Below are 24382 nucleotides of genomic sequence, written 5' to 3'. Positions count from 1 at the left end.
CAACGGTAAGAATCCTTTGAGGTTGTGCTATAAATTCCTGAGCCTGTACTGCTTCCTTCGGCAGCAGTTGATCTTTATTTGTATCCTGGAGATGACAGAGTTTGCTACGTTCTTGTAGTAGCTAAAGGCTTCTCCTAATATGAGAGAAAGATAAGGGCAGGAGGTATGGGGTGTTGTGCATTCTTGCAGCGGCTGCTGTTTTCCTTCTGCACCACTGAAGGAGTCTCTCTATCCTTCTTTCTGTCCCCCAATCTTTCCTATATGGGGAGGCCCTTGGAAAAGAGTCTGTAAGTGTGTGTGAACCCCCCTTGGGTCTGGGGCTTCCAGTGGTTCTATACAGTCAATCTGTCTCACATGCATTCATCAGCAAACTATTAAAATGTTAATTGATTTCTTACTTGCTTGTGTGGTGGCCGGCAGCTCCTCCTTCTGTGATCCGCCATAGGTAAGCCAGTGCACTCTTCAAGAAAAGTTATGATTTTATAGTTTATCAGACTTTCTTATTTTTAGGGTAGGAGTGGTAGTCTTTCTAAATCTTTGATGGATATTGAACTTTGAAAGTTTTAAGATTAATGGCATTTTCTGTATATTTTTATTTATTATTTTTTATTACTTAACCTATCTGTCCAATTTTGAAAGGTATTTTACAATCTCCCACTCTAGTTCTTGCGTTTTTTTAAGATTTCTATGCTACTGGTTTCTCACTGTTCTATGTTCTTCATAAATATGCTTTATATCATTACATAACGTTATGCTTTATTCTGTTTAGTGCATTCAGCTGTTAATTTAACCTTGTATGGTACGCTATTGCCTTTCCTTTCTTTGCTTTTATCTGTATATCTTTGAATACTCATTTTAATTTACTTTTTATCATTTTGTTTTATCTTTGTGTAATCATTTTAGCTAGGTTATATTTCATAATGCAGTATTATAATCTCATTTAATAAGAGAATTTAGCGTTTTCATATGTAGTGTAATGACTGATATAATTGATTTTTATTCTTGTCATCTTTACACTCATTACTTATTTTATATTGTTATAACTTATTTTGAATTTTCCTTATTTTTGCTGTCTGTTCAAGTCACTATTCATTCTTTTCCCCCCTCCTGTTAATTTATTAGTTCTACTCTTCTTTTTCTCTAGTGATTTACTTCTTCTTCCTCTTTCATAATCCGATGCGCATGATTTTTTTATTTGCTAGCTAGAGCCTCAACCATTTTCTCCACAAAAAATATGATTTCTTCCACAAGATGTTCATTTCTCTATTAGTTCCCTCTTCTCCTTTCTTCCTGCCACCACTCAGCCCTCCCCCCAACCTCTGCCTGCCCTGCAACTTTGGGGATGCTTTTATCTTCCTGCCTTTCTTCCCCCCAGATTCCTAAGTTTTGATGAAATGGTGTGTTACTTAATAGAATTTCTTTTAAAAGTATATCCCTTGTTTCAAGAGTTGTTATTTAACTTGTATATTCTGCATACCCAGGTGTGTATATACACTAGCTATTCATTTTCTTCTAATTTTTGTCCTTTGTTCTGGTTAATTTGTTTAGTGAGAGACTTTTTATGGTTCTTTTTCTTATTAAATCATGTGGATAATATTCTCTCTGAATCTGTGTATATCATCAAGTAGCTCTCCTTCCCATCTGACTGTAAAGGATTTCCTGACTGGGTAAGTGATTCTCAGGTTGTTATATTTCTCTTTCAATTTATTCTCTAAAAATATTTAACTAGGAAATTATGTTTTTTTCACTTTTAAAAGGTTTTTTTTTTTGAGTGCTGTACTTGAATCTTCTTAAATTCTCTTATGTAATTGACATATTCCAATTAATTAATTAATTAATTTTTTAATTTTTGGCCACACCGCATGGCTTGTGTGATTTTAGTTCCCTGACCAGGGATTGAACCTGGGCCCTCGGCAGTGAGCGCGGAGTCCTAACCAATGGACCGTCAGGGAATTCCCGACATAATTCCTTTTAATTAAAGTACTCTGTCTCCTACAGATGTTCTGTTTTACAGAGTATGGATATTATTTTTCTGCTTGGTCTCCTTCATAGGCAGCTGGGCCCCTTTTTACAGGCAATTTGCCTTGGTTGTTTTATCGAAGCTCAAGACTGGTTATTGAAGAACACTCTGTGGTATCAGTCCTTCCCTGTAGGCAAAGGGGTCTCTATTGTCATGGGCCTGCAGTGACAGATAGACTGTCAATTCCCTGTTGGCTTTCTGGTCTCCTTGCACTTTCCTGGGCTGCAAGGATGGGAAGGACTGTGGGCTATGGCCCCAGCCTTCTCTGCCTTTCAGGTTCTTCTCAGGATCCCCTAGTTGCCAGTCCTCAGCACTCTTCTGCTGTTTTTCAGTTAATTACTCAGCCCACTTTAGAGAATGCCTCACACCAGTTCTGTGCCAGAACCTAAGGCTTCACTTATACACAGTTACTCATACATGCTAGTAGAAGTTGTTTTGCTCAAGAGAAGCAAGTGGCTTAGAGTTGGGGTTAAAGGAAAAGGTGCTGCATTCAGGTCACCATGTTCCAGAATCACTTCTCCTTCACAACTCTCCTGCATTTCCCATTTCATATTCATATTATAACTGATGAATTTCATAAAGAATAATTCTGCTATATCCTGGGCACTAGTGCATTTCTTTTGCCTGATATTTGCTGTATCAGCTCAGAGTAACAGAGACTACTGTAGTAATCTAAAGCTTGGGGGTTATGTTCTCTCTATAACAAGGTGAGCATTTGCTGCTATCAGTTCAGTGGCTCAAAATGTCAGGGTGGAAGTCTTTGCAGTTCTCTCGGCCTCAGAATGGCTCCTTTAGCCCCAGCTATCATGCTTTGATTCCAGGTGAGGAGAAAGAGGAAGTAACCAAGGCATTAGGGTGTACCTCCTGACTTAGCTCTCATTTAAGAGCTTTTGTAGTAAGTTCATACAGTGATTTCTGCTTCCATGTTGTTAGCTGTCTTCTCTGTCTAAATGGGGAACTGGTAATGTCTTTTTTCTACCTGGATACATTAGTACCTGCAACAAGGTCAGCATTCTAGTACTAAGGAGAATGGATATAGGGAAGCAACTTGTCTCTACCTGGGCAGTCATAGTAGGGAAAGCAGATTGGATATTTTTCATATTGAACTTTTTGGAAATGCACTTTATTGATGGCCTACTTGTATTGCAAGAGCACACACATGCATAGTACCTTAGCACTGAAATATAATTATGTTCTAAGTGAGGACTCTAGACTCCTTCTGTGAAAAACATCATTATTTTACATATAAATGATTCAACCGCAGATTGATTCACTTGAATATAACTTATTTCATCTATATGTATATATTTTTTATTTGCTGAACCATTTCAAAGTAAATTATAGATATTATGACCATTCCTCCATATTTTAGCATAAGGACATTTTCTTAAGTAGCCATACTATCATTTTAACATCCAACAAAAATAATAGTGATTTCCTAATGTCTTTTAATTCCAGCCCATATTCAAATTACTCCAAGTGCCTCCAGAATGTTTTTATAGCTGTTTATTTTCGAGCCAGGATCCTCAAGGACCACCTATTATACTTGGTTATGTCTATTAAATCTCTCTTTCACAGTTTCCCTCTTTCCATACCGTTTTTGAAAAAATAACAGTTACTTTCTGAAGAGATCAAGCTAATTGTTTGTGGTGTATCTCACAATCTGGATTTATCTGATGGTTTTCCAAGGCACATTATTTAATGTTCCTCTATCTTCTGTATTTCTTCTCATCTGAGAGTTAGATATAGATTATTTTACTTTTTTTTTTTCTGAAACACACTGACATTGTGTATTAAACACTTCTCTCTACCCTCTGGATACTTTTTATGCTGCAGAAGATAGTGCAGTTTTGGCAGTGGGAGACAGGAGGGAACATAGAAAGCATCCCCTTCCCTCTCTCAACGTGTTTTATCCGTGTGCGCTCTTCCTAGGTAGCAGGATCTCCCCAGGCGCTGGGTGAGAGGCAGGACAAGCGGGAAGAGTTCTGTGCATGTTCACTTGCCCTTTGGCCTCTGGAGGTACCTGGAGAGTTTAGCAAACACTCCTGTCACATCCCTATGGCAGACACTGGGGAATGAGGGGCTAGAATGATTTACTTCATACTGCGTTTTAGCAGAGGGCATATAATATCTGGTTTTTCCCTGAGTAATGCCAGCACCGGGTTAACGTAATTTTTCCATTGTAAAGATAATTTGTGCTTCACTGGTAACCTGTGAGCTGATAGTGTATGAATACCTATTTTACTATCAACCTTTTACCTGATGGTTTTAGCATCCATTGATCATCCTTTGCTGAATCAGTTACATTATTAGGGATTTCAAAATGGGAATTTCACTTGAATGTTCCTCCTGTATTTATAAGTTAGCATTCCTCTGTAAAGAAGAGCCTTCCTTCATCGTTTGCTGCTGTCTGCTTATCCTGAAGTAGCGTAATTGTTGAAAGATAGGACAAGATGCTTAGTTCTTTCTCGTTATTAATTTTAGTAAGCTGTTATGCCAGCAAATGAGACTTTTAAAAAATTCTTTTTTTTCCTCTCTCTAGCAATCATTGTGGGCTTAAGAATTTGTTAATGTGTTTCAATCAATTATACTCTTGTTCTCTTTGATCCCCAAATTGTTCTAAATTTGGTCTGTGGAAGCTCTCTCTAATAGGATTTGAGAGCTGGAAGGAATCTTAGAAATCAGCTAATCCAAATTTCTCAGTTCTATAGGTGAGGAAACTGAAGCTCACAAGTTTGTGACAGCCTAATGTGTCACAGACAATTAGTGACAGGGCAAGGATTAGGATCCAGATCCCTGGGATACTGAGGTAGTGCTTTTCCCGTTATTCTAAGAGAGATATCTGCAGTAAATCTTGGTTTCAAATTCCTGCTAATAATATTAATCAAAATGAGAGAAAATCGCCCACATGTTTGCAATCGTACATTTTTTATTAGAAGTTATTGTCTAGCCCAGTGGGTCCCAAATTGAATGGATATTTATCTGCCTTTTTTAGAAACAGCAAAGAAGCACCACTGTAGGCTCAGCATTGGGCCAGTCTGAGAAGTGAGTTTGACTTGGACATTTGGTATCTACAGGTTGAATTTATCTTACAATCACATTTTATTTGATCTGCGCAGAATTTTGAAAACTTGAAATTCATTGCCAATGTAGAATATTAGTGATTTCACAAACAAATCTGAGTTGTCAGCTTCACTAAAATATTTGCAGATATCTGGCAACATTGGGCTCCCCCTGTGATATAGTAACAGTCAGTTGGAGTTGAAAAGCTTTTTAAATGGGCATGCCCTCCAACTCACCTCCTGGCCACTCCCTACTGTGTCCTTCACATGTTTGTTGTCTAATGTTGTGCTGCTCTCCTGCCTCACCTTGTAAGCATTTGAGATAGTGACTCTTCAGATTGTTAGAAGTGAAGAATTCTAGGAAGGTTTTTTGTAATGTAGTCACAGGTTGAAGGTAATAATAATAATGCTGACGCACATTAACAGCAAGAAAATGGTAGAGTTGATAGTTTTTCTCCTGCTAGTATGAGATCTTCAGCAGCTAAATCACAAAAAGTAAAACCAATGATGATAGGAAGTCAACTAGAAATTTTCAAAATTTTCAAGACGATAGTTTGAAACGTTAGTTTCCTTCCTACCATTAATTATGAGCCTCACTTTAGGTGTTTAATATGCTCATGCACATGTATATGTAATTTATATTATAATGAATCCTATGAAAAATTTTAATTTTTATAGCTCAAAAATGGTCAAATACTGGCAATATCATATGGTTCAACTCAAAGAAAAAAATTACCCATGGGTGCGTGCCCTAAATCTTCCTTTCACGGGTATGTTACCCGAGCAGGTTTGAAGCCTACTGAGGCAGGAGAGGCTTATTCTTAGGTTAGAAATATCATAGGAAATGGTTAGTGAACAAAGCAGTGTATACATTAAAACTGTGATGATAAGAAAGTGCTGTTTGTATAGTAGAAATGACAGTGAACAAAGAGAGAAGGGGGTGGGTAGTAGGTGCTGGGATCTTTGGGGGAAGGCCTGGAGTGGGTCAAGTAAGTATAAAATCCTCATCAAAAACCAAATATAAATTGGTTTAATTATCTGCAGTGTTTCTTACCACAAGTGTATGGATAACTAAGAGTTGACTGTTTATATTTTTGTAATCTTGCAGCCACAGAAACTCAAGTTTATTTGACCACATCATCCCAGTATACTCACTAGTGTACTTTGAAGGCAATTTTACCAAATCGAGAAAGCCAAATATACTTAGAAATTTATCTCCTCCATCTGTGTTTTTATGTCAGTGTTTTTCAGATTGGATTGCAACCCATTGGTGAGTTGTGAAATTAACTTTATTGGGTCAAAACTAGTATTTTTTCAAAAGTGAAGTAAAATAGAGTAGACAGTATGGAATACATTGTACAGAGGAAGGGTAGTATTATTTTTAAAAATTTACATGTTAGTTTTATAAGTGTGTTTCTGTGTACACTTGACCTTTGAACAACAAGGGGGTAAATGCACACAGAACTTGTAGTTGGCCCTCCACATCTGTGGTTCTTCCACACTGGTGCATTCAACCGACCAGGATGGTGTAATTAAAATACCTGCATTTAAGTGGACCCACACAGTTCAAACCGTGTTGTCAGCTGTATAGATGTGAATATGCTAGGCTGAGATGCAAAATGTATTGCTTGGCTGAGGAAAAAAAAATTGAAAGCCGTATTTATTATAGTTAGAGTTTATGATAGAGTGATTGCTCACTATTAATAGCAAGGCTTTAAACTCACGGTCCTGATTCTTATTTTGAATTTTCAAAGCTGTTAAGTCCTTTAATAATCTTCCTAGGCCTGCATCCAAGCAGGCTTTTTTCCCCAAGCCCAATGCATTTACTTGGGTTTCCATCCCTTTCTTTTCAGTCCTTTGAATGCTGCTGAATTGATTGATACAATTTTCTATTTCCTCCAGATTTGTACTGCAAAGAGGAACTGACTGGCATGGGTAGATCTCTTGCATTGGAAAGCGTGTACTCAGATGATTTCCTTCTGCAATAGTTGATAAAGGCTAAATACATGACAAAGTGGAGTGAAAAGTTGGACTATATATGTATTAATACCAAATCCTCAAATTTATTACCAAAAACACACCTTAATATTTGGTCTGTCTTCCAGGTTGCCTGAAATAGCCAAATAGCAGTCTCCCTGTCTCTTTGGTGTACTTGTTTTTGGTTTATTTAGGATTATCGTCTTGATTTCAGGGATCTCTGTAGCATTTTCTGTCTCCAAGTTAACATTAAACAGTAGGTCTTCAAAGCTTTGCCATTACTTGTGACTTTTCAGAACCTCTTTTCTTTGTCTGTAACATGAGGGGCTAGTTGTAAATCCTGTAAGTTTTAACATTTGACTGTTGCCTGGAGTTGGGTTTTCTGTTGTTCATTAAGTCATTTATATGCCTTGAAACATTGTTTTGGTGGTTATTTTTCCCCCTAACAATGTTCATCAAAAGTTTGTCCACCTCCTTGATCAGCTCGGTGCTTTGTGACCACCTAGAGGGGTGGGATAGGGAGGGTGGGAGGGAGGGAGATGCAAGAGGGAAGAGATATGGGGACATATGTATATGTATAACTGATTCACTTTGTTATAAAGCAGAAACTAACACACCATTGTAAAGCAATTATACTCTAATAAAGATGTAAAAAAAAAAACTTAAAAAAAAAAAAAGTTCGTCCACCTCCCAATGAAGGGAAGGGTTCTTCTGTAGAATGGTCACAGGCAGGTTTGGAGGAGGCTCACGAGGGCACGCGTGACCCCCTACCCTCTCTGCACACACGTCTGTGAATCGTCTGGCTGGACAAGCGTGATCCCACCCTCTCTGTCTCTCCAGTCCTGCTTTGGTTGCCTTAGTTGTGAGAACAGTTTTGCTTACCCTTTCACCCTGCCTCACGGGTCCCTCCCTGCCGGGGCCACTCCTGGTGTCTGCCAGCAGCTCTCACCTGGGAACTTGTCCAAATGCAGCTCCACACATCGCACTCCCAGAGATTCTGATTTTAATAAGCACAGCATTCTGAATTTGTAATAAGCGACGCTGGTGACTCTCACGCTGGTGATTCGAAGTACGCACTTTGAGAAGCCCTGGTTTATAGAGTGCCCCTTGGTTGTTTGAAAGATTGGCAGGGGAATCTAAACTTTGTTTATGAACAGTCTTCCTCTGAGGATGGCAAGTCTACTTCTTTCTTGTTCATGATTGGGACGAATTTATGATTTTTATGGAAACCAGGTGGTTTTCTGCCTGGTGGGTTTGTCTCAAGTCAGGCAAGACTCAGTGCTTCTCATCTTAAGACCACTTGCCAGTGGCTGCAGAGGTTTGAAACATGTAAGTATAGTGTTCAAGCCTTGTCCGAATTTAAATGTTGAGCGATTTAACCCTTTCATGTTGGCTCCTGTGTTGTGGATTTAGGCTCTTCGGCTAAAAATAGATTAAGTTAGATTTTAAATATGTAAATATCTTGTGTTGGGTAAATTAATATTTTAAATGTATCTCAATCATTGGGCATAAGGCTTTGGAGAAAAAAATTTTTCCAGAAGAGAAATAATAGTTTATTTTAGTAACTTGATTATTGATTATTATACTAATCCTTTTTCAATGTAATCATTACTACTCAGGGTGAAAAGTTTGGACCATTTGCTGGAGAGAAGAGAATGCCCGAAGACTTGGATGAAAATATGGATTACAGGTTGATGTGGGAGGTGAGGACGTGATTATTGTTTTAAATATTTAAAATATGTTTTTCTTTGTACTATTTAAGGCATGTATAAAGCTAAGTTAATAGATATTGATTCCAGTTGACAAAGCATTGAAATGTTTGAATTTTAAGGAACCTGAATACCTTGAAAGTTTAGCATTAAAGTACTGTTGAAATATCTAACTAGACAATTCTTCTATAACTCTGAAGTTTATATACTTCATCATTAAAAAAGAAGTTATCCATGAATAAGGATGTTTGGATTTCAAAATAAGCATATTCTTTTTATGGATTTAGAATTTGATTTCTGTAAATGAAATTATACTTTTCCTTTAACTTTTATTTCCCAATTGCAGTGCTAATTGCCCAGAAACATTTCTTTTTTTTTTTTTTTTAAAACACCTTTATTGGAGTATCATTGCTTTACAATGGTGTGTTAATTGCTGCTGTACAACAGCGTGAATCAGCTGTATGTATACATATATCCCCATATCCCCTCCCTTTTGCATCTCCCTCCCACCCTCCCTATCCCACCCCTCTAGGTGGTCACAAAGCACTGAGCTGATCTCCCGCACAGAAACATTTCTGAGCTCTGTGTTGGAATGAAAATCCCAGCTTAAAATGTACCTTACCTTTTAAAAACATACAGTTAAAGAGCTATGACACTGTAGATAGTCTTTTGCAATCTGAAGTCTTTCTGCTGCAGGAATTTGTAATGCAAATATATATCTATATATTATGAGAATTTTCATCCTAGTTTATGCCAATTATTTTCATTACTGTTCTTTCATAATCTTTAGAAAAAGAAGGGCCCGAGGGATGGAAATAGAAAAGCAGAGGTGTAGATATTGTTAAACAAAAACTTGGAAAAGGAAACTCAGTCCCAAGAATTTTATTTGGTGGGTTCCATGAGGAGGATGGGAGCTGAGATGGTATAGGTGGGCCTAAGGGAAGTAGGATCATAAAATCAGAAAGATAAAGAATACTGAAACAGAGAACTACACATAAAATGTCTCTCTGAATGTGCGTTTATCAGTTAGGATCTCCAGAGAAACAGAGCCAATGGATGGGTGTGTGTGTGTGTGTGTGTGTTTTCAAGGAATTGGCTCACATGATTGTGTGGGTGGCGGGTTGGAATCTGTAGGCTGGAAACTCAGACAGGAGTTGATGATGCTTCAGTCTTGAGGCAGAACTGCTCTGGCAAACCTCAGTTTTTGCAGTTAAGGCCTTTGTTTGGATGAAGGCCACACACAGCTTTGACAGTAATCTCCTTTATTTAAAGTCAACTGATTGTAGATGTTACCCACGTCTATAAAACACCTTCACAGCAACACCTAGGTTACTATTTGATTAAATAGCTGGGTACTACCATCGAGCCAAATTGACACATGAAACATATCATAATGTATTATCTGCAAGCAAAATACATTTTTAAGCATCACCATATTGCTGAAACTGCTTGATGTAGGGAGTGGGGTTGCTTGAGGTTCTTGAAAGATTTCTGAAGTGCAGGTGATGGAAAATGGAAATTCATAATATAGTCTTCACTACAGTTTAAGTGGAAAATGTTATTGGTTTGCCTTATTTTAATATGCTGTTTTAATTGTTTATTTTTATAAACCTGAAAATATTTTTAATGGCTTTTACTATTTTTCTATAAGATCTTAATTTTCTCAGCAGTTAATTTTTTTTTACCATGAAGGTTTTCAAAAGCCAAACATTTATGTGACAAAAAAGATAACCTAAATAACTCGAAAATGATAAAAATAACAATTTTTGAGGAGTTGTTAATGACTTTTGATATTTGTTTCATTATCTCTGAAAATTTTAGTGTAGTGGTCAGGTTAATGGCTTGCACAGCTGGTTATGATGCATTGCTAAGCAGATGATGATTATAATTTTTATTTTGAAAAAAAGACTTGCATATAGGAAACCTAAAGAGGCTGACAGTGCTACAGTAGCTCAGCTAGTTTTGCATTATGTATTCCTGTGGTTCTTTGATGTCTTTACATTATTATTTGTTTTTACATACCAGTATACCTAGTCCTCTCACTTTACCACCCAAAGAGCTATTGATTTTACACGTTTTATGTTCAGGTAATGTTACATTCACATAATGATTGCCATTCTTTATTTTCTTTTACTTCTTATGTTATGCTTGTGTTTTGAATAAGTAATATTTGTACTTTTGACACAATTCAGAAGGGTACTGATGAAGAGTCTCCTTGTTCCCTATAAGCCTGCTCTTTTCACCTAAGACCTTTGATCCCTTTAGCCCCTTAGTTCATGCACCTTTTCCCTCCCTCCTGTAGTTCTTCCTTCTGTGAGTCTGGTCTTCCGGGGTGGATTGTCGGCCGGTCTCTGCTCTGTCCAGGTGTGCTGCCGGGCAGGGCAGGGGAAGACACTCTCAGTGGTATATCTTCCTGGGGGAGCACTTGAAAAACAGTCAGTACCTTTTGAACGGCAAAGATTTACTGCTTGCTGTCTTTAGTCCTATTCCTTATTATGTTAACTGAGAGAGCTGCTTCCCAGCCTTGAATTATATTCTTAAAGTCCATTTTTATTATTTTAGCTTTGGAGGTGCCAGGATTCAGAAGGTGCACAGAGAAAGGAGGTTGACTGGTCCTACCACAGTCTTCTCCTCTTGGGAACTTTTGAGCCTTCTCAAAGGGAGATAATGAGCCTTCCCTCCTCTGTGGGTAAATCGGGACCGGTTATTTAAGTCATTTCTAATATGCCCCATAGCTCCAGGGCGAACTACCTGCAGCTCTCAAGTGTGTGGTCCTTCTCCTCAAGCCAGTGGTTACCTATGTTATGGTTCTGCAACATAAGCCAGGTACTGGGGCTGGTGTCTGGAAAACGACGCCTGCGAGGGAGCACGTGGCATAGCTCTTTCTCATGTTATATTTGCACTCGTGGTGCCAACAGTCCTGGTGGACAAGGCCAAGGGCCCCTGGGTGGCCATTTAACACCAGAGAGCTTGGAGGTACCAGTGAGGATTGCACCTGTTGGTGTGTGTGAGCCCCTGTTAGTTTGGGACGGGGTAGAGAGGCACCTGAGGGTTTCAGTGGGGAGCACTGTCATCGTCTGTTGCATCCCCCCCCTCCCTCCAGAGGTGCAGCTTGGCACCCACCGATGCCCACTGGTTCAGAGCATTAAACAGCACCTCAGCCTCGTTCTGTGTTGGCCACTGGGATTTGAGATTGGGGTCTGAAGAGACTCAGTCTCCTCTGTCCTTAAGCCTTCTTGATACTTGAGATTTTTACTTTTATTTTAAAATTAACTGCATTGGCAAAAGAATTCTGGATTTCTCAGGCCTGAGGCCAGTTATAGAGCTTGAGCTTGGAAACCAGTGCTCCACTGTAAACGCTTCCCATTGATAATTTGGTGGAACGTGCCCAGTTGTTTGTATCGTAGTCTATTCTTCCCTTAGTTAGAAGTCTCTTTGCGTACTTTTTCCCAGGTGGTTTGGAGCTTGAGATACCTTTCCTTCTACTGTCTACCTGCTCAGACTTGCTCTAAGACCAAAATCCATTCATGTAATATTGCTAAAACTCTCAACAACCCTTTGTTTTTAAATCTCCAACATCTTCTCTTTCTATAATATTTTCTTCGGTATTTCAAACCACAGTTCAGATACCACCTCTGCAGGCACTGGCTCTTATTCTAGCACATACCTTTAAGTTTTGGTACCTGTAGTTTGCAGCACAAATTGTACATTTTCATCGCCACCTGCTCAGCCTATTATTCAAGTATTCCAAAGGGGCTGTTGATGAATCCAGTGTTTTCTTTTTTTTTTTTTTAAAGGAATTCCTTTATTTTTATTATTTATTTATTTATTTTTGGCTGTGCCGGGTCTTCGTTTCTGTGCGCGGGCTTTCTCCACTTGCAGCAAGCGGGGGCCACTCTTCATCACGGTGCGCGGGCCTCGCTATTGCGGCCTCTCCTGTTGCGGAGCACAAGCTCCAGACGCGCAGGCTCAGTAGTTGTGGCTCACGGGCCCAGTTGCTCCGCGGCATGTGGGATCCTCCCAGACCAGGGCTCGAACCCGTGTCCCCTGCACTGGCAGGCAGACTCTCAACCACTGTGCCACCAGGGAAGCCCTCTGTTGCCTTATTAATTCTTTGTCCGGAAGATCTGTCCATCTATGTGAGTGGGGTGTTAAAGTCTCCTACTATTATTGTATTCCTGTTGATTTCTCCCTGTATATCTGTTAGTATTTGTTTTATGTATTTGGGTGCTGAGTGTAAAATCCTTTTATTGATCCTTTTATCGTTATATATTGTCCTTCTCTATCTTTCTTTATGGCCTTTGTTTTAAAGGCTATTTTGTCTGATATGAGTATTGCTACTCTTGCTTTCTTGTTATTTCTGGTAGCATGAAATATCTTTTTCCCTCCCCTCACTTTCAATCTGTGTGTGTCCTTTGCCCTAAAGTGGGTCTCTTGTAGGCAGCATATTATGTAAGCTCTTGTTTTTTAAACCAGTCTGCCACTCTGTGTCTTTTGATTGGAGCATTTAGTCCATTGACATTTAAAGTAATTATTGATAGATATGTATTCATTGCCATTTTAAACCTTGTTTTCCTGTTGATTTTGTATTTCTTCTGTGTCCCTTTCTTTTTCTTTTTGTTTTTCCTTTTGTGGTTCGATGATTTTCTTTTGTATTATACTTATGTTCTCTTCTTTTTGGTTTTTGTGAATCTATTTTATGTTTTTGATTTGTGGTTACCCTGTTTTTCAAGTATGTTTAACCCCTTCCTATCTCTACTTGCCTTAGACTGGTGGTCATATAGGCTCAAATATATTGTAGGGGGAAAAAAATCTCTACATTTTCTTACTCTCCTCCCCCACATTTTATGATTTTGATGTCCTTTTTTTTTTAATAAGGGAACGCTATTTATTTATTTATTTATTTATTTTGGCTGTGTTGGGTCTTCGTTTCTGTGCGAGGGCTTTCTCTAGTTGTGGCAGGCGAGAGCCACTCTTCATCGTGGTGCATGGGCCTCTCACTGTTGCAGCCTCTCTTGTTGCGGAGCACAGGCTCCAGACGCGCAGGCTCAGCAGTTGTGGCTCACGGGCCCAGTTGCTCCGCGGCATGTGGGATCTTCCCAGACCAGGGCTCAAACCCGTGTCCCCTGCATTGGCAGGCAGATTCTCAACCACTGCGCCACCAGGGAAGCCCATAACTGTGGTAAACATTTTTTTTTAATTTATTTATTTTATTTATTTTTGGCTGCGTTGGGTCTTCATTGGTGTGTGTGGGCTTTCTCTAGTTGAGGCAAGTGTAGGCTACCCTTTGTTGCAGTGCACGGGCTTCTCTTGTTGCGGAGCACAGGTTCTAGGCCCACAGCCTTCAGTAGTTGCAGCACGCGGGCTCAGTAGCTGTGGCACACGGGCTTAGTTGCTCCGCGGCATGTGGGATCTTCCCAGACCAGGGCTTGAACCCGTGTCCCCTGCATTGGCAGGCGGATTCTTAAGCACTGCACCACCAGGGAAGCCCTTGATGTCCTTTTTCACATCTTCACTTTCATCCTTTTGCTGTTCACTGTGGTTATCACTTTCACAGAAATTTAATTTCTTTTTTTCTTTTTTAATCTGTGTACTAGCTTATTTAAGTGATTTACTTTCCAATTGTGATTTTCTCTTTCCTATAGATTCTTCTTTTCTGTTTAGAGAAGATCTTTCACTGTTTCCTTTAGGATAGGTTTAGTATCGCTGTATTCTTTTCTTTATTTTTTTTATTTAAAAAAATTTATTATTTGGCTGTGCCAGGTCTTAGTTGCGGCACGCAGGATCTTCATTGCATCACGTGTGATCTTTGTTGTGGCACGTGGGATCTTTAGTTGCAGCACGCGGGATCTTCGTTGCGGCAGGTGGGATCTAGTTCCCTGACCAGGGATCAAACCCGGGCCCCCTGCACTGGGAGCGCGGAGTCTTAACCACTGGACCACCAGGGAAGGCCTGCTGTATTCTTCTGGTTTTTGCTTGTCTGAGAAATTCTTTCTGTCTCCTTCTACTCTAAATGATGATCTTACTGGGTGGAGTATCCTAGGTTGCAGACTTTTCCCTTTCAGGACTTTGACGGTATCTTGCCAGTCCACTCTGGCCTGCAGCATTTCTGCAGAGAAGTCAGCTGATGGCCTCTGGGGCTTCCCTTGTAATTGACTCTTTGTTTTTATCCTGCTGCCTTTAGAATCCTCTCCTTATCTTTAACCTTCGCCTTTTTTATTATAATGTGTCTGGGTGTAGGTCTGTTTGGGTTTATCTTGTTTGGGACCCTCTATGCTTCCTGTACCTGGATATCTGTTTCCTTCTTCAGGTTTGGGAAATTTTCAGCCATAATTTCTTCACATACATTTTTGATCCCCTTTTCACTTTTTTCCCCTTCTGGATCCCTGTTTTGCATAGATTGGCATACTTTATATTATCCCATACGTCTCTTATATTGCTTTCATTTTTTTTTTTTTTAATTTGGCTTTCTGTCTGCTGTCCTGATTGGGTGATTTCTGTTATTCTATCTTCCAGGTCACTTATTCATTCTTCGGCATTATTCATTCTGCTATTCATGGCCTTTAGCTCATTTTCCGTCTCTGCAAGTGACTTTTCTAATTTTTCTTGGCTCCTCTTTATAGTTTCTAGTTCCTTTTTCCAGTACTCTGCATTTCCATCCGTAGCCTTTCTTAATTCCTTCAGTATTTTCATTACCTCCTTTTGGAAATCAGTGTCTATTAGACTGAAGAGGTCTGTTTCATTGTTTGTTCCTTCAGGGGAATTATCTTGGTCTTTTAACTGGGAGTGGTTCCTCTGTTTTTTCGTTTTACTTATACATTTCTCTTACTCCGTGAGTTTAGGAGAAACAGTTATCTCCTGTGGTCCTGGAGGGCTATTTATATGTCTGGGCATCCCCATGGAGCTTGTGTGGGTTAATATATTTGGCCCAAGGACTGTTCTTAGTGTGGATGCCTGTCGCCTCTTTCCTCAGTGTGTGCCGGTTGATACCCCCTTGATGGGGGAGTGCCGACGCGTGGCTGGTTTTCAGGTGGAGGCTCAGGCGTGCCCCTGGAGCACACGCTGGGAGCCGAGGCGGCTCCCGGACACGCCTGGAGTCTGCGAGGGCGGTGGCGGGGGGCTCGTAACCGCTCCTGGCATCTGGGCGGGCAGCAGTGGTGGCTCGTGACTGCCCCCGGAGCCCGTGTAGGCAATGTCCTGCCCGCTGTGAGCATGCGTACGGGGAGAAAGGCTGCAATCCGGGTTCATCCCCTCCCCTCCTGCACCCTCCAAACCATGGCGACTGGCCGATAAGGTGGCCCAGGCTTCCTCCGCATACACCCTTCGTTGCAGTCGCAGTGGATTCCCCACCCACGTGGCTCTTTCCACACAACCATCCCCAGTCCTCTCCCCAGTTCTGATCTCCAAAGCCCGAGTTCCAGCACCCAGCCCCTGCCAGCACGTGTCAGGCTGGCGGGTGCAGGGCAGCGGCACTGACCGTCTGTGCAGTTCTCCCTCTGCTCTGGCTGCCGCAAACCGGCTGCTGATGTTCTCCTCTGAGGGTCTGATGCTCCCCTTCTGTCCCGGCAGATCTACCTGCCAGTGAGGGGGCTTCCCAAGGTGAAGGAACCTTTCCTCTTTCACAGCTCCCTCCCAAGGGTGCAGGTCCTGTCCTGATTCCTTTCTCTCTTTCTTTTTTTTTTTTTTCCTACCCAGTTACACGGAGATTTTCTTCCCCTTTCAGCAGTCTGAGGTCTTCTGACAGTGTTGAGTTAGATATTCTGTGGGAAGTGTTCCACGTGTAGATGTATCTTTGATGTATTTGTGGGAGAAGTTGAGCTTCACGTCCTACTACACCACCATCTGGATCGCTGCCTATACTCTGCTTCTTGAAGCTTTCCCTTTGTACCAGAAGTGTACAGAGTGAGTACTTGATACTCTGCTTCTTAAATCTTGGTCTTTGTGGCAAGAGTTGGGCCTGTAGAGGAGTTCTGAATATATTTGTCCATCAGTCATCGCACAGAGAATTGTGGCCTGACTCACAGGTTCAGTTTGCAGCATCTTAGAGAGCATGGGAGAGAGAGACAGGTCTGCAGTCTGCTGTGGAAGGCACACCCTGAGTCTGATGGCAGGTCTGCTTAATGCACAGCAGGGGGCTGGGCATGGAAAGGAGTGACTGTCAGGGTCTTAACAATTAGATAAAGAGAAGGAACCATGAAGGAGAGAAACCCAAAGTATATTTACTCTAATTTCTCTCTCTCATGGAGGAAAAAGTGAGGACACATGGGAAAAAAGGGAGTAATAGTTCTTTGCTGAGAATATATATATGTAGAATTAGCCTTTCTCTTTTCTCATACTGAGAAATGATGAGGCTCTTTGGAATTCTTTACAAAACAGAAATAGGCAGGGTAAGTGAAACATGATAGAAAGAGGAAGGATACCAGGGTCAGACAATCTTTAGTCTGATTTCGCCCTGAGGATCCAGTAAAGCTTTTGCTGTCTTGGAGTTTATGTTTCAGCAGGGAAAGATAGACATAAAACACCTTTAATGAGTAATATAGAGAAAGATAGTGATATGGGTATAAAGAAAATAAAATAGGGCAAGAAAACTTATCTCAGATAAGAACTTGAACACATTGATATTACTGCTGAGAGCAGCTACAAAAGACAGATTAAACATAAAAGTGGTTGTGTAAGGCCATCAAAGAGCTGTTAAAGCAGAGTACTAGAGTACTGTGGTTCCGGAGAGGAGAAAACTTTGAAAAGATGAATCAATAATTTATAGCCTTTTTTTTTCTTGGGGAAGTGGTCAGAGCTTTGCTGATTCTGGATATGGGCAAGAGGCTGAAAATTTGACCTCAGCCCAAGTAGATGTTAGTGTTTGAGCACAGAGAAACAGGTAGAGCTTTTGGCAGTCTTGAGAAGTTGGAGTGACAGTATTGGAGACCCAAAGGAACTCAAAAACATTGCTGTCTCCTACTCGAGACATTTGCGGAATTATGAAGCTGCATGACAGGCTGCTGTAAAGTTAAACCACATACTTCTAAAAGGCAGAGTGTTCTACAGGCTCATGTTGCTGTGGAGGGGCTCAGTGCACATCATACTTTTCATTTGGAAGCACTGTAGGGCGGTGCTGTAGGAATAGGATCGACTGAGGCCCGCCGAGGCCTGCCACAGCTGCACAGCTTTGAATCAGCTCACTGCTTGATTAGCTTACGGTGAACAGATTCCACTCTGCCTGGCAGAGGTTGGGGTGAGCCTACTCTGGAGAAATATAATATCTGGGTCCTCTAAAGTTCTTTTCCTACACAGCGTCCAGCATCTAATAGAAAATGACTAGATGCTAAGAGATAGGACCATGTGACTAAAACCATGAGAAAAGCTGGACAACGGAAACTGACATAGGATTCAGATATTGATTGGAGTTAGCTGATGAGGACTCTAAAATGAACATGATTGATATGTTCTAGCGAATGGAAGAAAAAAATGAAACAAACAGATGAAAAGGTGGAGAATTTTATTAAAAAATTGGGAGGTATAAATGCCAAATGGAGATTCTAGACAAGAAAAATATATGAACCGAAATTGAGAGCTCAGTGTTTGAATTAGATATTAGATATGACACAGCAAAAGACAGGATTAGTGAAGAGGAAAAGAAGTCAGTAGAAAATATTGAAAATGAAGCACAGAGACTAAAAATAAATATGTGAGACAGTGAATACATCTAATGTATCTGTAACATTAGGATCATTTAGCATTTGAAGGAGAAGAGGGAGAAAATGGGGAAGAAGCAAATTCCATGCAATAATGGCTGAGAGGGCTTCCCTGGTGGCACAGCGGTTGAGAGTCTGCCTGCCAATGCAGGGGACACGGGTTCGAGCCCTGGTCTGGGAAGATCCCACATGCTGCGGAGCAACTGGGCCCGTGAGCCACAATTACTGTGGCTGCGCGTCTGGAGTCTGTGCTCCGCAACAAGAGAGGCCTGCGCACCGCGATGTAGAGTGGCCCCCGCCTGCCACAACTAGAGAAAGCCCTCGCACAGAAATGAAGACCCAACACAGCCATAAATAAATAAATTAATTAACTAATTAAAAAAAAAAGAGAAACCTTTCATTAAAAAAATAAATAAATAAATAATAATGGCTGAGAATTTTTCAGAACTGTTAAAAAAAACATTACCTGATGAATTGAAGAAGCTCTGTGAGCCTCAAGCAACACTCCTATAAAGAAAGCCACACTCGGGTATATCTTAGTACAACTATGGAAAACCAAGACAATCTTTAAAGCAGGCAGAAAAAACAGAGACAATACCTTCAAAAAGGAAGCAATAAGACTGATAGCTGCCTTTTAACAGAAAAGATAAAAAAGTAGTAAAGATAGTCAACAACTGAAATATATCTTTAAGGTAATAGAAAATAGTTGCCAATCTAGAATTCTATACCCAGCAAAAATATTTTAAAATGAAGGTATAGTTCTCTGGGCCTCTTCAAATGTCATCATCTCCCTGTGTGACTGTGCTTTGGATTTGTTTCACAGCATTAGCCTCAACCGTGTCTTCATTCACTTTTCAAATTTGGAAACGAAGACTACGTCCAGATCCCAGCCAGAGGAAAAATTTGCTACTCTGGATTCACTGAAGGGAGGGAAAGAACAATAGGAAGCATTTAGATACACGGATATTGTATAAATTGAAATTGACAGACTTTACAAACTACCAGTGAGGAAAATTTCAAATATAACAAAAGTGTTAACAAACTCTGCAAACTATTCAAAGGAGGTCATAATTGATCTCCCAAGTCCCAAATTTAGGGGCAATGTTTGCTGACCATGTGCAGATGACTCCCTGGCTTGGGGATGAGAATGAAGAGATGCTGAATTATTTTCTCAACTGAAGTGACAGAATTTGAAGATATTAAATCATATTACAGAACATGTTTTAATTTTGCTAAAAATCCTTGCTTTAAAATAAGCTTCTTTGCAACTCATTTTATCTCAGTAAGAGTGGCAACCCATCTTCAATGTTGACTGAAATCAAATGGGAATCTGGGAAGGACCTGATGAAATATTTATGTCAGACACAAAATAAAGCTGTCTTGAAGAGGTAGCATGAAAGAAATCTCAGATCTTCTTCACCTTGTTCACTGATGATATGGATGCAGGTGCATGCAAATTAAGAGAGTTCATCAAAGATGATATTTGGCCATATCTGTTGAATCTATTGATGCTAAAGAAGGAGAAGGAGAAGCAGCTGATGTTCATAATGATGAAGGAGACTTGGTACATGTTGATGATGAAGAGGATGAAGGTGAAAGAGAAGATGAAGATGGTGATGATGTGGAAGAAGAAGAAAAGTTGAAGAGGAAGATGACTAAAAGAATACTAATAGACTCCAACGTTCCTTTTATTTAAAAAATTTTTATATTCTCTTGAGCAAGTTTCCATCTCCAGTTTTTTCCCTCTTATGCTTAGTTCTCTTGTCCTAATGAGGTTTCTTTATTTTTTTGTCTCATATAATAAAGAGATTGCCCACTTATTTTGTGGGAGGCTATCTTGAGCAAAATACAATGGGGAAAAATCTCTACACATTTGTTTTTTTTTTTAAAGATTTTTTTTTTTTTTAAAATGTGGACCATTTTTAAAGTCTTTATTGAATTTGTTACAATATTGCTTCTGTTTTATGTTTTGGTTTTTGGCCACGAGGCATGTGGGATCTTAGCTCCTAGATCCCTCGTTGAACCCATACCCCTGCATTGGAAGGCGAAGTCTTAACCACTGGACCTCCAGGGAAGTCCCTCTGCACATTTCTGGTTCAAGTTCCTTTTTATCCCTTCTTGTCTCAAAAAATGTGAAAGTAATGATGTGGAGTTAACACATCACCATGCACTGTGGGGAAGAAGAAAATTTTCTCCCTTTGTTCTGCCAGAAGCTGGAGGGTGTTCATCTTCCTTGTGCTTGAAATTCTTGATTTTTACTTCTTTAAAGTGCTCAGAGATTACATTGTGACTCTATGTAATATGGGCATTAACATTATCACCATGTACATGCACTTCGTTAAAAAAAATCTAATAAAATGGAATTATATTGAGCGAGGAGAGGATGGGTTTGAGATGTTAGGGCATTTGAGAGTTGGTAGGAGAGGAGAGAGAGAATGGGGCAGAAACAAATTTGAAAAGATAATGGCATTAAAGTGTGTATTTTGACAACATAAATTTCAGACCTTACAAATTTAATAAGTCATACTGTTAAAAAAAATTAAAGATGTTTTCAGACAATCAAAACCCAGCAGACCTGCACCAAAAGAAATACTAAAGTAAAGCTAGCTCTTCTGGGAGAAGAAAAATGAATACTGATGGAAACTCAGAAATTCAGAACAGGGCGAAGATCAACAAAGGGCAAATATATGGGTGAGTAAACATAAATATTGATGGTACTAAACAATTATAGTAATGATTCGTGAGTTTAAGAACATACACAATTTATATAATGGTAGAACAATTTGAAAGGCAGGAGGGAAGCAAATGGAATTAAAGCGTTTTGAGGTTCTAGCATTATCAGGTAAATTTATCTAACTAAATTATCTAAAATAATAGTAGAAGGTTGTTGTAACTAACAAGTTAAGAAAAGGAAAATGAGATAATAAGATAATTTTATTAATGAAAAAAGCCAGGCGAGAAGTGAGGAAAAAAGAACTGGGTCATATAGAAAGTAAATACCAAAATTGTATCTATAAATCCAACTAGGTTAATATTTATATAAAATTTAAATGGGTTAAGTGCTTCCATTAAAACACTGTTATTAATGGGTTGGATCCCCAATGAACCAACCAATGTCCCTTAACAGGCAATTTTAAAGTATAAAGACAAAGAAAACCTGAAAATAGAAATAGAAAAAGATATATTGTGCCAGTACAAATGGAAAGAGATCAGGTGTAACCTTACTAGTATTTGACAAAGTGGACTTTAAGGAAAAGGCATTACTAAAAATAAAGATGGTCCATACACTAAGACGATGTACATGTTCCAAATGTGAAGGCAATCCAGATGGAAGACTTAAGCACATCTTTCTCAACTGCTGATAGAGTAAGCAGGAAGATAAAACTGGAAAGGATAGAAAGATAATCTGATCAATATAATTAACATACATGGTCTAATTGACATATATAGAACACTGTACCCAATGATAGTTGATCAAATAATGCACATGGAACACTTACCAAAATTAACCATATGCTGAGTCATAAAGCACAAAGTCAATTGGTTTCGAAAGGTGCAATCTCATTAAAAATTCTAGCAAGTTTTTATTTTTATTTTTATCTTTTGGTGGAAACTGATTCTGAAATTTATGTGAAAATCCGAGGGGTCATGAATTACCAAGGCAGCCTTAAAGGGAAAGAACCGAACTGGAGGACTTATCAAACATCAAGGCATATTATAAAGGAATTATAATTTAATACTGTTATACTGGCGCAAGGATAGACAAAAAGACATTACTTTTGACAAAAATGTCATTAACAACATGGTGGGAAAAGGATAGCATTTTCAATAATAGTATCAGGTCAAAATAATTTTCTTATGGAAAAAAGGTATTTTATCCCTAACTCATATCATATATAAAAAGGTCAGTTTAATACAATTATAAATGTAAATATGTCAGGTAAAAACAGTAAACCTTTAGAGGAAAATATTGAATACCATAATCTTAGGTTAGGTGGAGGTTTCTTAAATAAGAAATAATAAACACTGTGAAGGGCAAAATGATAAATTGGAGAACAGTAAATACCATAAAGGGAATGAAAAAGCAAATAACTGAGAGGGAGAAGATATTGGTAATGTATTCGTCTCAAAAAGGATTTGTATCCAGAATATATTAAAAACTACAAATCAGTTAAAAAAAAAAATGGGCCAAACACTTGAACGGGCACTTCACACAAGAAGATATCTAAATGGCCAGTAAATGTGAAAAGATGGTCATCTTCATTAGTCATCTTGGAAATGCAAACCAAAAGCACAGTGAAGTGCCATGATATAGTCACCAGAATGACTAAAATTGAAAAGACAGATAATGTCAAATATTTACAAGAATTATCTGAAACTCTCATATGCTAATGCTGGGTTTTTAAATCGGTACAGGCACTTTGGAAAACTAGAGCTGAGTATATGCATATGATGCAATACAGCAATTCCCTTAGACATATTCCTAGTAGAAATGCGTTCATATATTTACTAAAAGATTTGTACAAGAACTTTCATAGCAACACCATGAGAAGTTGTCTCAAACTGTACAAATACATATTCATGAAATGGAAGATTATAAAGCTTTATGATAATGAATGTATTACAACTATGCTTAGCAACATGGGTGAATCTCAGAAACATAACACTGAGTGAAAGAAGCTGGAGACAAATGAATTCATATTGTATGATTTTGTTTATATAAAGTTCAAAACCAGGTAAAGGTAATTTATAAATCAGGGTTGTGGTTACCTTGTTGGGAGGATAGTGACAGGAAGTAGGGACCTGGGCAGACTTCTGGGGTGCTGGTTCTTGATCTGTGTGCTAGTTTGTGAGTTTGGTGTGTTTACTTCGTGAGAATTCATTGAGCTGTGCACTTACAGTTTCTCTTTTTGTTGTTGTTGTTGTTGTTGTAATTGTATTATACTTCCACAAAAAGCTTACTTAAAAAAATGGAACAGAACAGTGGGATAAAATGCCTTGGCCATGAGTGTCTACTTTAGCAATCTAGCTGGGCTGTCAGGTTGTTCCGACACCTACACAACGAGGGTGCAGCCATATGAAGAAGACCTGGATAAGAGCCCAGGAAGTAGCAGAGGTGGCAGCGAATTTCAAAGGACAAAAACAAAGCCAGGGAAGCTAGTGGTTAATGGATGATGGGCCAGTGGTAGGGCATGGCATTAGAGAGGTAGTTGTAGGTCAGATTATGAGGTTTATTACAGCAGCAGTAGGAAGTCACAGAAAAGATTTAGTTAGGAGAATGATGTGATTCTGTTCATGCCTTGAGAAGAGCAGTGTGTCTGCTGTTTGGAGAACAGGCTTGAGGGAGCAGACACACCAGGCAGGAATCTGTTGCTGTAGCAGAGGAGTGACCTGATGGTGACCTGGACTTGGGCCTTAGCAGTGGATTTGGTGAGAAGTGGTCGGCTTCTGGTTGTATGTTATTGGAGATAGGGGGTAGCTAACACCGATAGGGCTTACTCTGATGAATTGTGTGTTGAAAGAGAAAAGTCCAGAATGACTTTTAAATGTTTGGCTTGTGCCATATGGGTGGAAGGTGGTGACATTTCTGAGACAGGACAGCATTTCTGAGATAGGACAGTTGGAGAGTGAGAGTGAAGGGGCTGGGAGGATGGGGTCGTCTACTACATTGTAAACTTTCAAAGACAGTGCGTTGTCTTATTAATCTTTACTCCTCAGGTCTTAGCACAGTATCTGGAACATAAATATAATTAGCTAAAAGTTTGACTCATTTTGTAGTCAGTATTTTATTTTTTTTATATATGTATTTATTTATTTATTTTTGGCTGCTTTGGGTTCCCGCTGTTGCACGCGGGCTTTCTCCAGCTGCGGGGAGCGGGGAGCGGGGGCTACTCTTCGCTGCGGTGTGCGGGCCTCTCACTG

At 39.5% G+C, this 24382-nt stretch overlaps 1 protein-coding gene and 1 long non-coding RNA gene across 3 annotated transcripts in view; one reads left to right on the top strand and one right to left on the bottom strand.

The window, feature by feature from the left end:
- Nucleotides 1-24382, bottom strand: part of LOC309661398 — a 461885-nt gene that overhangs the window by 109799 nt on the left and 327704 nt on the right. The gene's annotated exons all lie outside the window — the stretch shown is intronic.
- Nucleotides 1-24382, top strand: part of PRDM5 (PR/SET domain 5) — a 219351-nt gene that overhangs the window by 9915 nt on the left and 185054 nt on the right. For both annotated transcript variants that reach the window (XM_082462852.1, XM_082462853.1), the window contains exon 2: nucleotides 8679-8762. In XM_082462852.1, coding sequence (XP_082318978.1) covers nucleotides 8679-8762 — 84 coding nt within the window. The remainder of the gene's footprint in view (nucleotides 1-8678; nucleotides 8763-24382) is intronic.

This window comes from Balaenoptera physalus (assembly GCF_965194825.1).
Source record: "Balaenoptera physalus genome assembly, chromosome: 5".
Taxonomy (NCBI): Eukaryota; Metazoa; Chordata; class Mammalia; order Artiodactyla; family Balaenopteridae; genus Balaenoptera; species Balaenoptera physalus.
Note: the sequence above shows the minus strand (reverse complement) of the source record. Positions and strands in the feature narration are given on the sequence as shown.